At 40.1% G+C, this 17604-nt stretch overlaps 1 protein-coding gene across 3 annotated transcripts in view; it reads right to left on the bottom strand.

Moving 5' to 3' along the window:
* Positions 1 to 17332, bottom strand: part of uevld (UEV and lactate/malate dehyrogenase domains) — a 28827-nt gene extending 11495 nt beyond the window's left edge. Inside the window, exons 1-7 of one of the 3 annotated variants that reach the window (XR_015760191.1) lie at positions 16997 to 17332; positions 16655 to 16911; positions 16394 to 16478; positions 11289 to 11354; positions 6949 to 7112; positions 6196 to 6331; positions 3562 to 3680 (exon numbers count right to left, since the gene is read on the bottom strand). Coding sequence is in view for 2 of the 3 variants with exons in the window: in XM_087996665.1 (XP_087852791.1) it covers positions 3562 to 3680; positions 6196 to 6331; positions 6949 to 7112; positions 11289 to 11354; positions 16394 to 16478; positions 16655 to 16696 (612 nt within the window). In the remaining variant the exon portion in view is untranslated. The remainder of the gene's footprint in view (positions 1 to 3561; positions 3681 to 6195; positions 6332 to 6948; positions 7113 to 11288; positions 11355 to 16393; positions 16479 to 16654; positions 16912 to 16996) is intronic. The other 2 variants (XM_087996665.1, XM_043706093.2) reach the window with 2 other exon arrangements.
* Between the last annotated feature and the right edge of the window lie 272 nt (positions 17333 to 17604).

The raw sequence follows: 17604 nt of genomic DNA, 5'->3' as shown, positions 1-17604 counted from the left end.
AAGTAGAGCAGGCTTAAGAATTAGATTACATTACATTACGGTGTGGAAACAGGCCCTTCGGCCCAACAAGTCCACACCGACCCGCCGAAGCGCAACCCACCCATACCCCTGCATTTACCCCTTACCTAACACTACGGGCAATTTAGCATGGCCAATTCACCTGACCTGCACATCTTTGGACTGTGGGAGGAAACCGGAGCACCCGGAGGAAACCCACACAGACACAGGGAGAACATGCAAACTCCACACAGTCAGTCGCCTGAGGCGGGAATTGAACCCAGGTCTCAGGCGCTGTGAGGCAGCAAGGCTAACAACTGTGCCACCGCGTATGCTCACAGAAGTAAGGTAGGGGGATGTTCATGGGGAACATAAATCCTAGATGACTCTACACTTGTAGGTAACTTTATTTCACGACTTTATAACTGCCTTAAGACATTTGTGACAAAAATGTTCAAAGAATGGCATTTACCAATTTTTCACCGGAGAGATTTTTGAAATTAATGCCAATTTGGACAGTACTAAATCAGCCAATAAGGGAATTGCTAACCTTTTCTTAACATAATTAGGTACTTCATGGTATTGCCACCAGCATTTTAACAGGTTACCTTCTCAACGGATGTTTCAGACTTGGTCTTGGTTATGTTTGTTGAGCTAGGGCTTGGTCTCATTCCTCCTGCTGTCTGTAGGCTTCCCCTAGTCTCACTCACTCTTATCACACATTGATTTCAGTCATGACCTTATTAATTTCAGAACTTTAAGGTTGATTTTCAAAAATGATGGACAAAACCACATTTTGTTTGTTTTTGTGTTGATACAAAAGTTAATCATGGTTTTAATAAACTGAAGAGGAAGGTGGATGCATCAAATAGAAACAACACAGCTCAGTTAGTCTAACTAATTTAGTTATTTGGTGACTTAAAGGCAAGTTATCTTGGCATTTCCCATCTCTGAAATCTCCTGCAAACATTCAATGTCTGTTGTGCTTTAGTTCTGGCACATTGCACATATCTGACTTTAATCACTCCACCACTGGTAGCAGTATTTCCAGCTGTTGGTCCCATGCGCTGGAATGCCCCCTTAAACCCCTACGTTTTTCTATCATACTTTAAAATTTTTCAAAAACCTACTTTTCTACCAAATTTTTATAAGAACTTAAGAACTAGGAGCAGGAGTAGGCCATCTGGCCCTTCAAACCATCTCTGCCATTCAATAAGATCATGGCTGATCTTTTCATGGCCTCAGCTCCACTTAGCCACCTTCTCACTATAACCCTCATCTCCTTTACTGTTCAAAAAATTATCTTAGCTTTGAAAGCATTTACTGAGGAAACCTCAACCCCTACACTGGGCAGGGAATTCCACAAATTCACAACCCTCTATGTGAAGAAGTTCCTCCTCAATTCAGATCTAAATCTGCTCCCCGTAATTTTGAGGCTATGCCTTCTTGTCCTAGCTTCATCTGCCAGTGGAAACATCCTCTCTACTTCTATCTTATCTATTCCCTTCATAATTTTATATGTTGCTATAAGATCCCCCCTCATTCTTCTAAATTCCAATGAATACAATCCTAGTCTACTCAGTCTCTCCTCATCCGCCAAAACCCTCAACTCTGGCATCAACCTAGTGAATCTTCTCTGCACCCCTTCTAGTGTCAGTACATCCTTTCTCCAGTAAGGAGACCTACATTGCACTCAATCATTCAGGTGTGGCGTCACCAGCACCCTGTACAGCTTAAACATAACCTCCTTGCTTTTAAACTCAATCCCTTTAGCAATGCAGGACAAAATTCCATTTGCCTTCTTAATTACCTGTTGCACCTGCAGACCAACTTTCTGTGATTCATGCACTAGGACACAGATCTCACTGCACAGCAGCATTCTGCAAGTTTTTACCATTAAAATAATAGTCCTTTTTACTGTTATTCCAACAAAATGGATGACTCCACATTGTACTCCATCTGCCAGACCTTTGCCCACTCACTTAAACAAGCTATGCCCCTTTGCAAAGTTTCACAGTCCTCTGCACACTTTGCTGTACCAGACATCTTAGTGTCATTCACAAACTTGGTCCTCAACACCAACTCATCGATGTAAATTGTGAATAATTGCGGTCCCAACACTGATCCCTGAGGCACAGCACTAGCTACTGATTGCCAACCAGAAAAAGAGCTGATTTTTTTCCCACTCTTTGCTTCCTATTAGTTAACCAATCCTCTATCCATGTTAATACATTTACTCATCTGTCCGAATGTCTCTTTCAGTGGCTTGGCATCAAATTTGCACTGTTAATACCCATGTAGCAACTACTAACTGATTTGCATAATTGTACTTCCAAATCCCTCTGCTTCTCTATTGCACTTGGACACTAATTCCTGAGAAGTGCATGGCATCCTTGTTCTTAATCAAAAAAACGTAATCGCTTTACATTTATCCAGATTGAGGTCAGAAATTTGCAAATCACATTGCCATACTGCAAGTCTATTAACATGTCCCTATATTTTGTTGCACTCTCCTTCTGTATTAACTACGAAGTACACTTCACTCCATTTGTTGTTGTCTGCATAGTTTTAAATTGTACTTCCAGTTCCCAAGTCCAAACTGTTTACGTAAATGCTGATTAGAACGAACCCTAATGGAAAGCCATTTTCCAATTTCTGACAGACTGAGTAAACAGCTTTAATTTCTAACCCCCCCTGTTTTCTGCTTTATGGTCAGCTTGCTATCCCATCTGATACTTATTGTCTGATACTACAAGTGCAGTTATGAGTTTACTATGCAGTACCTGATCAAAGGCCTTTTGGAAATTTTCATTTTTCAGTATTTATTTTCCATTTCTTCAGAGAATTCAATAAAATTGATCTTTCTTCTTAAATCCATGCTGACCATTCCATTATATGTTAAGTTCTAGATTTCTAAGATTATATCTTTAAGTGAAGTTTCTATTATCTTTCCCAGGACTAAATTCAAGGTAATTGGACTTGTTCTATCCTCCTTTTTAAGCATAAGGAATAAACTCACAAGCTATCAGTCCTCTGGCAGTATTACACAAATTCATATGAAAAGTAGAGTTATGAGATATTGTTTCAATTTATTTTCTAACCTTACTTTATTAGGAATAACTGTAATTCTTCTGGATCTTCTCTAAGTTGGTTAGTTCATCAATTCTCTGCTCTCCTGCCATCTTTCTACCATTAGTACCTTTTTAACATTTTCGATTTCTTCTCTCGTCCCATTTTCACATTGTTTTGACATGAACCTGGAGGGTTACAAAGTAGTTATAATATTTTTTCAAACTTTCTTCATTAGTGCCTCCAATTTAGCCTTCAGTGGCCCTATCGCTACTCTCTTTTTTTTAAAATAATATTTCACTGTTTACTTTTATGGGCCCTTTATTGTTTCTCTTTGCCTTCCTTATCACTTTATCAAAATTCATTCCTACAACATTTTATATTCAGACCATAAATGTTTCAATGCTGTTAGTATTATACAGTAAGAAAGACAGCTTAAATTCAATCTTGGGCAAACAATGTCGAGACATGGATATATTAGGTTAACTGCTTTACCTTTGCCAAGATGCTCATAGCACATGCCATTCCCAAATCACCATCACCAAGCACAGTAACTTTGCTGAAATGTTGCTCTCCAGCCTCCAGCTTTGACCGAAGACTGATGTCAGACAGACCTGTACATGAAGATTAAAACCACATCACAGTCTCATTCTCACATTATGGTTTCTTAAAAACAGCAATTTTAAACATTTGCTCATTTTCTCTATTTAATCCCTTCTTTGTTGAAAATACTGAATTCCACTGAGATAAAAGTTTCGCAACTACTAGTAACTTTTTGAAAACTTAACCAAGTAACCATTTCTCATGTCAAAGCAGATGATACTGAAGTAGATCTGATGAGCCATGTTGGCCAGCCTGGAGCTTCGCTGTTGGTTAGGGATTACACCTGTATCGGTAAATCAAAACTATGATTCAGAAGTCCTATTTCCATACTTGTGACCTGGACCTTTGTCATACAAAATCACCACCTGTGTTTTATTTAATACTGGGAGCTCAAAGATGGTCTGGTCCTTCATAGCGTTATATTCTATGCTCATATCATGGATTGTTATATTCATTCCTGAATTTAAAAAAAGGAGGATGGAACAAGTTCAGGGAACTATAGACCAATTGTGGTAAAGCTGGTAACATCTTCATACTACTCCAGCCAGTCTGCTTATTGATCCCATATATTCCCTTTAATCAATCATCCACACTGCAAAATTTTCACTTGCAAGGTCCTTATCACCTTTGGCCTCAGCTCTCTGGTTGTCTTCTTGTAGTCCTTACGCAGTCTCTTTATTCAGTGATTCTTTATCTTTAGTGACTTCAACAACATTGAACCATTTCCCTATGCCATTAACTTTTCCAAACCATATCCTTACACAGCCTCTTAACAAATAAACTTTCTTATATTTGTTATCTTGCATCTTTATTTCATTATCCCACTTTTAAAGTCAGGATTTCTTATAGGGTACTTTTTGACTAGATCATCTTTACCATTCATAGCTCCTTATGAACTTCTACACATTTATTCCTAAAATAAAGTACCATCCGGCCTCTCAATAAAAAGGTTTGTAAATCTCAAAATCCTTGCCTTTGATCCATTATAGAGACTTTAAAGCCATGAAAGTTTCTCCAGATATTTCTGACTGGCCAGTTATCGGTCTTTGGGGACAGCCTCAGTTCTTCTATTGAGCCACATCCATGACTTGCATGTCTTGTTAATCAGAAATGGACACAAAGGCATGTGGTCCAAACTAAACTTTGTATGCTTGGGATTGTCCCAATTTGTAGTCACTGACTCAGCATTCTATTAGCTTTATAAACTGCAGTTTTACACCAAATGGGCATTATAATTCCATAAATTGCATTCAGTTAAACCTCAGTAGTTCAGGGAACATTCATATCAGCAACTTGTTTTCCCTTTGTTCAGTAATTCACACTTGTCTAAGTTAAATTTCATCTGCTCGCATAATTTCATATCTTGAAGCCTGCATTGTCTGACAGCATCTCCATTTTGTTTCTAAATACAAATTAGAAACAGTAAAGGGTAATTCCACATAGTTCTGCTAAGAAGCACGTGTCACCTCCTACTTTTCTTAACCAATGTTGAGGGCCAAAGGGTCTGTACTGTGCTGTACTATTCTATGTCTATTCTCAGTTTTTCACTGAATTGCCTCAGCTTTAAGTTTTAATTGTTTTTCATCCTTTACTGTATCAATTTTTCCTATACATCAGGATGCAACACATCATTTTTTGTTCATAGTCCCCTTAGCAAGGCACTTCCTCAAAAAAAAAAATCAAGGATGTTGGATACTGGGGTTCACATTGACTATTGCTTATTGGGTTATCATTCAGATAATCCTGAAAAGGACACAGGTAAACCTTACGCGGTGTATCTTGATGTGCAGAAAACTAAAACTCTTTCATCCTCTACTTTGTAAAATTAAGGTTAAAGCTGTGAGAACTCAGGTTAAACAACAGGAATAGATAAAAAATTGACTCAAGAATATTAAGTAGAAGGATTAATGAAGTGACAAGTAATACCCCATGATTAGCTCTGTATTTGGACCCATACAGTTTAGGGAAGGCATCTGGCTCATATCCTTCCTAGTGAACGCTTGTCAGGAAGCAAATTAGCTATCTTACAATGATCTTCATTTTCAACTGAATTCAAACCTTTTAGACTTTGCCACTCCTCTCTGGCTGTCTTCTTACTGTTAGAATAATGAAAGAAATTCTACTGGTTATAACTCTGGTGCGTGTAGGTGAAAGTAGGAACTAGATCCAGTCTTTACTTGGAGTGAAAGATACCTCCTAACTTGGCTCACATCCTAGGTCATTAAATGTCTCTTTATGTTTGCTCAGGTAACCAATGTCCTTCTATAAAAATGCAACATCAATTAATAGATAACACCACTGTTAGCTCTGTTCTTTTCCAAATCTCTTTGTCGCTCTGAACATTTAAAAAGATGCCTGGAAGACAACAGAATGAAAGTATCCACAAATTTGAAAGGAGACTGCATAAATTTATTTTTGAAAGAAATGACTGAACATTTTAAGTGTTGTGACTGGGCCAATGATATACATGGTTATATCATTTGGCTCTAAATACTTTAATGCCAGAGTAAAATAAAATTCACACACCTGAAGAAATATCAGCCAAGTAGGTATTGAGCTCTGTCAGGGACATTCCGTCAGTAGAAGGCTTTGCATATAAAGGTGGCACTTCCTCGAACTTTGTGATCATTTCATGTAACAAACCAACTACATTTGTTTTTGGCTATAGAGTTTTACAAAAAAAAAATCAATAAAAACATATTTTTAGAGAAAAGTTGCCGAACTTATGTCTCTTCTTCACATTATATCATCTATTTAATACAGTGGAAACAACTGATAAACACCCTGGTCACAGAGAAAACAGGACCAATCTGTTTGCTACCAACTAATTTTCAGTCTGACGTTGGTAGGTGGGAGCTATGATAGGGTTGCATGATTTACCATCTCATGTTCTACCTTAATGGGTAAAATCTTGAACAGGACAGTTAGGTTCAGGTTCTTCTCACTGTGAAGCTACAGTATCAAACAGGACCTTGCCTAATCCAAGGCACTGCTTAGGTTCTCCTCAGAGGGCAAGCCTTCAGAATGAGTGCATAAGTACAACTGCTGATGATTAGCTTGTACAAATTTCCCAGAGCCTACAATCAACACCAAATGCCATTAGTGCAGTCCTGCACCTGTCTCTCAAACCAAATGTCTCACAAATCAAATGTACTCCTGCATCATGGGTCTCTGTATGTTCAACTGTTCCCCACACAGCCCTTTGACTGACACTGTTCATGTGCCAAAGTTTCCCAGTTTTACTTCATTATAATGCTCCCACTGTCTCAGATTTCTTACATGACTCCAGTGTTGTAGGTATGGTAAATAAATGCGTCCTTGCAAATCTACATGTTTGCCCTCACGAATAATCATGTTTGAGGTTGGTCGCAGGAAGCACAAAGGTGGACCAAAAGGATGAGAGTCAAGAATCCATATTCGAATAGGAATATTATAGGATGATCCTGGATAATATTGCAAAGAAAAACACATTTTAAATTACTTCAGTACATAAAGTGTCCATAGATTTAAAAAGTTTGTTTGTATTTGTTCAAAGGATTTTCTTAACAGTCAAAACAATGCTGAGGAATGGAAACCAAACTAGAAATCAATAAAGCTAGATTCTGCCATTTCTAATACAGACAAACATCACAACTACAGGAAGCTGTAACACGTTGAGACACAGAATCTGTCAGTAATCCAAAGTCAATAAATAACATTTATAGATCATTCTACTTCAAAAGCACATGAAGAAAGGTTGCAGCTGAATCATGCAGTTTAACAGAAAGATCTACCAATTCAGGTCAGAATCTAATAACTACTTTTTTAAAAAAAAATGAGGAGTCAGATTTTATTCAACTTCCAGAGATCAACATTTGGCCACTTTTGTGGGTCTGAAGATGGGGAATGGAAGTTTTCCATCTGGAAATCCTCCTGGCCTAGTTCCCTTCTCTACAATTTTTAAGAGAGGAGAAAGTTTTAAAAAGAACATGAAGGGCAACATTTTTTTTGGTAACACAGAGTGTGATTTATGTGTGGAATGATCTGCCAGAAGTGGTAGATGCAGGTACATTTTAAAAGACATTTAGATAAGTACATGAATAGGAAAGGTTTGGAGGGATATGGACTAAAAGCAGGCAGTTGGGACTAGTTTAGTTTGGGAATATGGTTGGCGTGGACTAGTTGGATTGAAGGGTCTGTTTCTATGCTGTATAAATGTCAAATTGTTTGTAGATCCTGTACAATCCAGAGTATAGGCTGGACTGCTGATGATGTTACTCACTAACCCCTAGTAACTGAACTAAACCAGTCAGATTCATGTCTACAAGACTAATAGCATGTCTTTTGTTAACAAAGTCCTGCAATCAAACAGGTGGCCTCCTTTAATTTACTTGAGAAGATCATCTACATAATCAGTTCCACATAAGACGATAATTGTCATCATGTGAAATTATGTTGTACCTAAATGCCTACAACAGAGGGCATGATTTGGAGATGCCAGTGTTGGACTGGGGTGTACAAAGTTAAAAATCACACAACACCAGGTTATAGTCCAACAAGTTTAATTGGAAGCACTAGCTTTTTGAGCACTGCTCCTTCATCACCTGAAGGAGCAACCTTCAGGTTGAACCACCTGATGAAGGACTGGCGCTCCGACAGCTAGTGCTTCCAATTAAACCTGTTGGACTATAACCTGGTGTTGTGTGATTTTTAACTTTGTACAACAGAAGGGTTGACATTCAGATACAAAGCAAAGCAAAAAAGCAGACTTATGAGATGACAGAGGAATGTTGGGAAGAAAGAAATAACTGGTGTTCTTATTTCAAGGCTAGGCTGTTGCTGCATGTACCTTTTCTGAACATATGAACATACAAATTAAAAGCAGGGATAGACCATTCAGTACCTCAAGGGTGTTGCACCATTCAATAAGATCGTGGCTATATATCACTCAAAATTCATGTCTGTTCCTGATAATCTTTCATCAGCTCACTTATCAAGGATCTATCCACTCCTTGCTTTTAAAAAGATCAAGGGAGGTAGACAAAAGGTGGGGAATTATAGACCATTTAGCTTAACTTCTGTAGTGGGGAAGATGCTTGAGTTTATGATCAAGGAAGAAATAGCAAGGAATCTAGATAGAAACTGTCCAACTGGGCAGACGCAGCACGGGTTCATGAATGGCATTTGGAATTCAATGAAGATGTTACGAACACGGTGGACCACGGGCACCCAGTCAATGTGGTGTATCTAGATTTCCAACAGGCATTCAACAAGGTGCCACACAAAAGGCTGCTGCATTACAGAAAGATGCAAGGCATTGCAGGCAATGTATTAGCATGCACAGAGGATTGGTTAACCAACAGCAAGCAATGAATGGGAATAAATGAGTGTTATTCTGGTTGGCAATCAGTGACTAGTGGTGTACCTCAGGGATCACTGCTGGGACCGCAATTATTCACAATTTACATTGATGATTTGGAGTTGGGAATCATGTGTAGCGTATCAAAGTTTGCTGATAACACCAAGATGAGTGGTAAAGCAAAGTGTGCAGAGAACTGTGAAACTTTGCAAAGGGGCATAAATAGTTTAAGTGAGTGGACAAAGGTCAGGCAGATGGAGTACAATTTTAATAAATGTGAATGCTCCAGTACTCCAAGCCTAATCATCTCCAACCACTTAAATTAGATTAGATTAGATTATTTAGTGTGGAAACAGGCCCTTCGGCCCAACAAGTCCACACCGAACCGCCGAAGCGCAACCCACCCAGACCCATTCCCCTACATTTACCCCTGCCCCTAAAACTATGGGCAATTTAGCAATTCACCTAACCTGCACATTTTTGGACTGTGGGAGGAAACCGGAGCACCCGGAGGGTGCCCATGCAGACACGGGGAGAATATGCAAACTCCACACAGTCAGTCTCCTGAGGCGGGAATTGAACCCGGATCTCTGGCACTGTGAGGCAGCAGTGCTAACCACTGTGCCGCCCACAATGACGTTTCCTCCAACTTAAGACCAGAAGCAAAGATGTTTGTGGTTGACTGTACAACATTCAGGACCAAATTACGTCTCCTAAGATATGTTTATAACCCAACAAATCTGGACGACATCCAGACGTGGGCTAATAAGTGTCAAGTAATAATTATTCCATTCTAAGTACCAGTTAATGACCATTTCCGTATAATAATCAACATCTCTTGACCATAGATGCTATTGCCATCACTAAATATTCCATTATCAATATCCTGGGGAGCTTATCATTGATCAGAAACTGAACCAGAACTGCTGTGCAAAAAACGCCAGGGGATGGCACTAGGTAAATTGCTCATTCAAAGACACAGCACTGGCACAATTGGTAAAGTGGCCTCCTTTTCTGCTGTAACCATTCTGTGAACTCCAGCCAAGTAAATTTCAGATGATTGTGTGTCTATATAATGTAGACATGGCATCACAAGCAATCAGCATTTCTGCACAAAATATGTGGCATAATCCAAATTCTCACTGACTGGAAAAAGACTTCTCACAGTGAACTTGACTAAGGAAGTGAACCCTTAAGTAAAATTCTGAAAAAAAGATGTGATACATTACATAGTCATCTCTCACATTGTAATAGTGAAACATTTTATGGTAGGTGGATGTACTGGCAAGGTTGGCATTTATCACCCATTCCTAACTACACCGAGTGGCTTGCTAAGTTGCTTCAGACTGCAATTAAGAGTGACTGTGGTGGGTGACTTACTGGTGCTGGTTAATAAATAGAGAAAATACCACAGGTGATTTGGTGATGGAAAAAAAAATGTCCAGTTGTGTATAACAGCACTTCCTAACATACAAAAAAAACTTGAAAAGTGACTGTGGGTCTGAAATAAGTCATTCACCAGATCCAGTAAGGATGGCAGATTTTCTCCCTTAAAAGTCATTGGTAAACCAAAGGGGCCTTTATATCAATATTACACAAACAAAAAGGACACAGACCCACTTTAGGCTGCAGGGTAAATCCAAATCACACAACAATGCTTTGGCTTTGTGATAAAATGGTTACAATCTCAATTCAAAATATTGTCATTAAATATTTGTTCTTCACGAACATGTGATGTACCTCTCCCTTTTGAAATTTCTTCTGAATGTAATTTTTGCAAGGTATGGTTCATGGGATCAGCAGTCTCTCTAACACTGCTACCATCAACTCACTCTCACAGCACATTGCCCATGTGGTTACTGCGTGAGGAGTTCAATAATACTACGACAGCAATGTGAAATGTTCATTCTGAATCTATACATGGAAGATCAGCTAGTAGTAAATATTATCTTAATCCAAACTTGGGCTTTGAAGAGAACATTTTAAGCAGTAGAATACTGGATCAATCCAAGTTTGTCACCAAAGATCGGAGAAATATAATGAATGGAATTAGAATGTTAAAAATCATTGCTAATGAACCGCTTAAAGTATATCTGTTTGAAGTACATTCTTATTTTTCAGCACATAGCACTATACATCTAGTAACAATACTGGATTCTTCAACTGATAGGATAAGGCTTACCTTCATAGCAAAAAGAATTATCCTGCACTGACAGACTGAGGCTTACTTTGATATCTAATGGGAATTGTTTTCACTTCTAACACGAGGAGAAGAGTTTACCTTGATATCTAACAGGAATGGTACCAATTAAGTTCAGCAGATCTTTCTGGGAGCCATCGCTGAAAGCTGTAATTAAATAGAAAACGTTTTTAGTCTATTCAGCTGATGGAATCTGATGGGATTGGTGTATTGAGTGAAGAGTTGTTTGCACTTCTATGGCTACTTGTTCACAAACTATATTAAAGAGACTCAATGACTTGACCACAGCCTTCTGTGGAAATGAGTTCCACAGATTTACCACCTTCTGGCTGAAGAAAATCCTCATCTCAGTTCTAAAGGGTCACTCCTTCACTCATGCCCCCAGGTCAGAGTCTGTAATACTAATGGAAACATCTTCCCTACATCCACTCTATCCAGACCTCTCAGCATTCTATAAGTTTTAGTGAGGTACTCCCTATCCTTCTAAACTCCATTGAATACAAACCCAGAGTTCTCAACCACTCCTGGTATGACAAGCTCTCATCCCTGGGATAATTCTTGTAAACCTTGTCTGCACCCTCTCCCACACCAGCACATCTTTCCTTAGATATAGGGCTTAAAACTGTTCACAATATCCCAAACGTAGTCTGACCACATCATTATACAGCCTCAGAAATACATCTCTGCGCTTGTATTCTACCCCTCTTGAAATGAATGCCAACATTGCATATGCTTTTCTAACTGCCAAATGAACCTGCATGTTAACCATAAGAGAATCCTGAACTAGGACTCTCAAGTCCCTTCTGCTTCAGATTTCCAAAGCCTTTCCCCATTTATATAATAGTGTCCGCCTCTATTCTTTCTACCTACTGTTCCTATACTTTCACACATTGTAACCCATCTGCTACTTCTTTGCTCACTCTATTAGCCTGTCCAGGTCCTTTTGCAGCCTTCCCATTTGCTCAATTCTACCTGTCCCTCCACTTATCTTTGTTGCTAAGTTTGCAGATCAGACCATGCCCTCAGTTCCTTCATTCAGATGGGTAATGTATAACATGAATAGCTGTGGTCCCAACACTGATCCCTGCAGAATTCCACCAGTCATCGGTTGCCAACCTGAAAAGACACCTTTATCCTTATTCTCTGCCAGTCAGCCAATTCTCTATCCATGCCAGTTTCTTCTCCTAATGCTATGAGCTCTTATCTTACTTTGCAGCTTCCTTTTCAAATGCCTTCCAGAAATCCAAATAGATCACGTCCATTGGCTCTCGTTTGTCTAATTTGCTCATTTCCATCTCAAAAACCTCTAATAGATTTGTCAGACATAACTGCCCCTTGATGAAGGTGTACAGACTCAACCCTATTTTACCATGCACTTCCAAGTGTTCCTCAATCTCACCCTGAATAACGGACTCTAGAATCTAACCAAAGACCGGTGTCAGGCTAACCAACCTATAATTTCCTGTCTTTTGTCTCCCTTCCTTCTTATAAAGGGGTGTTACAGGAGGCATTTTTCAGTTCCCATGGACCCTCCCCGACTCGTGATTCCTGAAAGATCACTACCAATGCCTCCAAAATCTCCTCAGACATCTCCTTCAGAACTGTGGGGTTTAGTTCATCTGGTCTGGGTGACTTAGCCACCTTCAGACTTTTTAGTCTCCCCTTCTCTGGACGTTCTCCTTAGTGATGGCCACTACACTCATCTCTGTCCCCTGACTTTCTTCTGATGTGCCACTGGTGTCTTCTACCGTGAAGTCTGATACAATGGGGAAGATGATGGCCTAGTGGTATTATTGTTAGAATATTAATCCAGAGACATGGATAATTCCCAAGGATCCAGGTTTGAACTCCTGAGCTTTTCCACACTCTCTGCCCTATAACCTGTTCAGGAAACCTTAATAATCTCTGCTGAGCCCTCCCGGCAGCCTTTGACTTTTTCCACGTAATTGAACTCACCCCTACTATTTAGTTTAAAGCCCTATCCACAGTTAAGCCTTTTGCCAAGGCTCTGGTCTCAGCATGATTTAGGCAGATCCCATCCCATCATAACAGTTCCCTCCTTCCTCAGAATTGATGCTAATGTCCCATGAATTTGAACCTGTTTTTCCCACACCAATCTTTGAGCCACACATTTACCTCTTTAAATCTTGTTCACCCTGAGCCAATTAGCTCGTGGCTCAGGCACTAATCCAAAGATTATTACTTTTTAATGACTTATTACATCTGTCTTTTAATTGAGCCCCTAACTGCTCATATTCTCTCAGCAGAATCCCTCACCCCAAACCTTGAATGCCTCCCTCTAGTATGATGCTATGGTCAGTTTGCTCATCCTTCCTACAACCCTGCTCTCATCTACACAGGGAGCAAAAATCTCAAAGCTGTCAGATAGCTCAAGGGCCGAGGCTCCTTCAGCACTACCTCCTGGATCTCTCTACCTGCCTTGCTGGTAGTCACACCCCTCCTGTCCCTGACCACTGACTGAATTTGAGGCCATTTAAGGGGTGTGATTGCCTCCTGAAACACAGGTACAGGTAACTCTCCCCTTTCTGATGTGTCGCAGTGTTCAAAGCTTAGACTCATCTGAGCTCGAGTTCCTTAAGCAATCAACACTTACCACAGATGGGGTCACTACAAATCACAATGGGGTTCACCAGCTTCCACATCATATCGATACAACACATCGCCTACTGTGGCATCTTCTTCCCCACATCTCACCTAGATTCTATAATTCAGAATAACTTGAGCTGCCAGTCCTGTCTCTGCTTCAATCACATCTCCATATCAGCAATGATGTCACACCCCATGACTTAATCAACAGACTCAACTCTTATGCCTTATTCAGAAAACCTCTTATATTAAAATAAATACCATCCAACCTTGCCATGCCCGTGCCTTAACTGATTACATTCACACTGCCTTCCAGATTGACTCAATTCTTCTTCTATATTCATTTGTGCATCATCATTTGTGTACCTCCACTTCATATCTCATTCCACTGCCAAATTAGTTAAAACCCCCACACACCCACAGTTGAGAAAACACCAAAGTGAAATGCAAGTCTTATTCTTACTGGACACCCACACACATGCATTTTTTCCAGCAGAGATCAGGAGAAAAGAACCTAATCTAATTTTTTCTCTTTTACCAGTGGCATGGGCCTCAGCATTTACCAGCTAACTCCGCATAAACTGATCCACAGGCATAAAATATAATTTGCTTCCATTTCATTCTCCTAATTCTCATCCACATTGTCCCTCAGCAACACTACCTGAAAGTACAGATTTAATTTTCACATGGACACTATTGACACACATCTCCACCTCACCTCCATTGTTGCCAAATTATCTAACATGCGCTACTGAAATTTCTTCCAATTACATATTGCACAGACTGGAGACATTGCTTTGGGTCCCTTCTCAAAACTCCATTCCCCAAATATTGATTCCATCTATCTTCCCAGGCAACTTGGTCAACTTGGGTTTGTTCATAAACTTGATGTCACATTTGATCTCAGGAGGAGCTTCCAAAATCATTTGTGCCATCATTAAGACTGCTTATCTCCACCTCCATAGCATCACCCAACTTTGTCCATCCATGAAATCACTTGCTGCTGAAATCCTCATTCATGAGTTTGGTAACTTGACTATTCCAATGCATTACTGGTTGGTCTCCTATCTTCTGTAAATTTTACATTGTTCAAACCTCTGGTGCAGTTTTAGCTCAACTATCCTGTTCCCTCTGTACAACTGTGATTGCTGACTCACAATGGATCCCAAACAAATAACATACTGACTTTAAAAATTCTTGTCTTTTCTTACAAATTGCTTCATAACTTTGCTCCTCCTGATCTCTAACCTCCTCCAGACCGTAATCCTCAAAGAGAGCCTGGGAGGGTAGCAGAAATAGGCAACTTCTTTAAAAATTTTAAAAGTGTATGTGGATGAGCATTTGAAATATCATAGTATTCAAAGTTATGGGTCAAGTGCTGGAAAGTAGGGTCAGTGTAGGTAAGTTGTTGCAGACTTGATAAGCCAAAGGACCTCTTCTATGTTAAACAAAAACTGAAAGAACTGCGGATGCTGGAAATCAGAAATAAAAGACATTTCTGGCAAAAGCTCCAGTTCTGGCAGCATCTGTGGAGAAAAATCAGAGTTAATGTTTCGGGCCCAATAATCCTTCCGCAGAACAACTGACCCAAAACATTAACTTTGATTTGTCTCTACAGATGCTGCTGGACCTGCTGAGCTTTTCCAGCAAATTCTATTTTGTTTCTGACCTCTTCAGTGCTGTATGATTCTATAACTCTCAGCTAGCTAGACGGCTGGTTTGCAGTGCTGAGTAACATCAACAACATGTTTAATTTGCACACTGGCTGGGGTTGCCATGAAAGAATCTCCTTCTCAAATTCCCCCCTCTCCTGAGTTGTGGTAACCCTCACATTAAACCACACCTTTTGTCTCTCTCTAATGAAAGAAGAGTCCGATCGTCCAGCAGGACAATAGCAATGCTTTAAAAAATGACAATACCTGTTCTCAGATTCTAGCTATTTGGAATCCCTTATTTAAATTACTGCACAACTGGTGTCTATGCCCAAAGCTCTGGAAATCCTCCCACTTCATCCCACCCCCATGTTGGATTTATTCTTTAGACCACTTAAAATTGACCTCTTTACAGAGTCATAGAGATGTACAGCACAGAAACAGACCCTTCAGTCCAACTTGTCCATGCTGACCAGATATCCCAACCCAATTGAGTCACACCTGCCAGCACCCAGTCCATATCCCTCCAAACCCTTCCTATTCATATACCGATCCAGATGCCTTTTAAATGTTGCAATTGTACTAGCCTCCACCACTTACTCCGGCAGCTCATTCCATACATGCACCACACTTTGACCAAGCTAATGATCTGATCTAACATCTAATCTGTGGCTGTCAATTTGTGTCACACGTTTCAGTGTCACACTCCTGTGAAGTGTTGGGTATTAAAACCATTATATGGCTTCTGGTTTGTTACTCTCTAACCTACTGCTTGGAGTTAATGTTGGGCTGCCCTGCTAATATTACCTCCCAATCACTGATCACATCCTTCAAATTCGTCACACAGGCCCAATACTGTCAGTCATGTTTAATTATAGATAGCTCTGCAATCCACCTTTTTTGAAGAATTTGATTTGAAAAGCTTACTGTATGTGTCCATTGACGATTTAAGTTCAGGAAATATTTTATGCACATTCTTCAGATCTTCTACGGTTAGGTCCCGAAATTTATACTGAAAAGAAAACACAAGATGAAACCAGTAAAGATGAAATTTAATCTACCCAATATTCCTCCCCCCCCCCCCCATCGTATTTCAATTTCTTTAATAGATATCTCCTGTTTTCCTTCGCCCCTCAAAAGTTATCACCTCTCCCCACTTCACCCCCCCCCCCCCCCCAAACATCTCACCTTGCTTAGCTGTTTTATCAGGGCTTTTTCATTAAACTCCATTTCTTAACAGAGTATTTCAATCTTTCGCTTCCACTGTTACCACTTCCGCTTCCAACTCCTCAAACAAATAATGTGAGCGGGGACTGGAATCTTGCGCGAGGCGTGCCTGGTGGAGATGGGCGGCTCTATCAGTGTCAGAGTGAAACGAAATGTTTCCTTAAGCTCGTGCTTGAACTGTGTGGTTGTGAGTCAGCAGCACTGTCCCGTTACGGGTCCTGTAGCAGAAAGCAGGGTGAACATTATAAAGTGAATATTGTCAATAACATTGACCGACTTTAGTAAACATCATAATATTTTTACCTGCGCGACCTTCGTACTGAGACGGTTAGTGTCACTAACACCCTGTAAATAAGTGAATATAAAAAAGGCGTTATCTCTTCATTCTTGTGAATGAAGCTGAGCAGTGTGATTTAATCACTAAACAATTCCGCTCTCCTGTTCGTAGGGATGGATGCAAGCAGCAGGAAAAGATTGGGCCAAGGGCACGCATTCCCTAATAACAATTTCCAGGGCATGTGATGACGTTCCGCCAGCAAATGTTTTCCTTAGTGTCAGTTTCAACTCCATTATTTGGAGAATACCCTTTTGACCGCCAATTAAGTTCAATTTTGGTGGAACGTTTTGGTTTCCAACTTGGTCAAATGCTGCTTTAATGTCATGCAGTAGTTAACTTTAGAGGGTGGGACTGAGCTAGCCCCGCCCCCTCAGGCGCAGAGACCTACTGCGAATAGACCCCTATTTTCTAATTAGAAATAGGGGTGAATAAGAACAAACAATGCAAACTTTCCAGGACAGTTTTAATTGTCTCTTCTGTTAAGATTTGCTAACTCAGCACCGGCAGGGGAATTAAAGCTGGTACATTCGAGCCCATGGAGGTCAGTTACACGGGCGACCTCGTATCCGCAGAA

Source organism: Chiloscyllium plagiosum, unplaced genomic scaffold (assembly GCF_037043375.1).
Source record: "Chiloscyllium plagiosum isolate Xiang-an unplaced genomic scaffold, Cpla_swu_hap1 HiC_scaffold_18, whole genome shotgun sequence".
NCBI lineage: Eukaryota > Metazoa > Chordata > Chondrichthyes > Orectolobiformes > Hemiscylliidae > Chiloscyllium > Chiloscyllium plagiosum.
The sequence above is the reverse complement of the archived record's forward strand: the minus strand, read 5'-3'. Positions and strand labels throughout refer to the sequence as shown.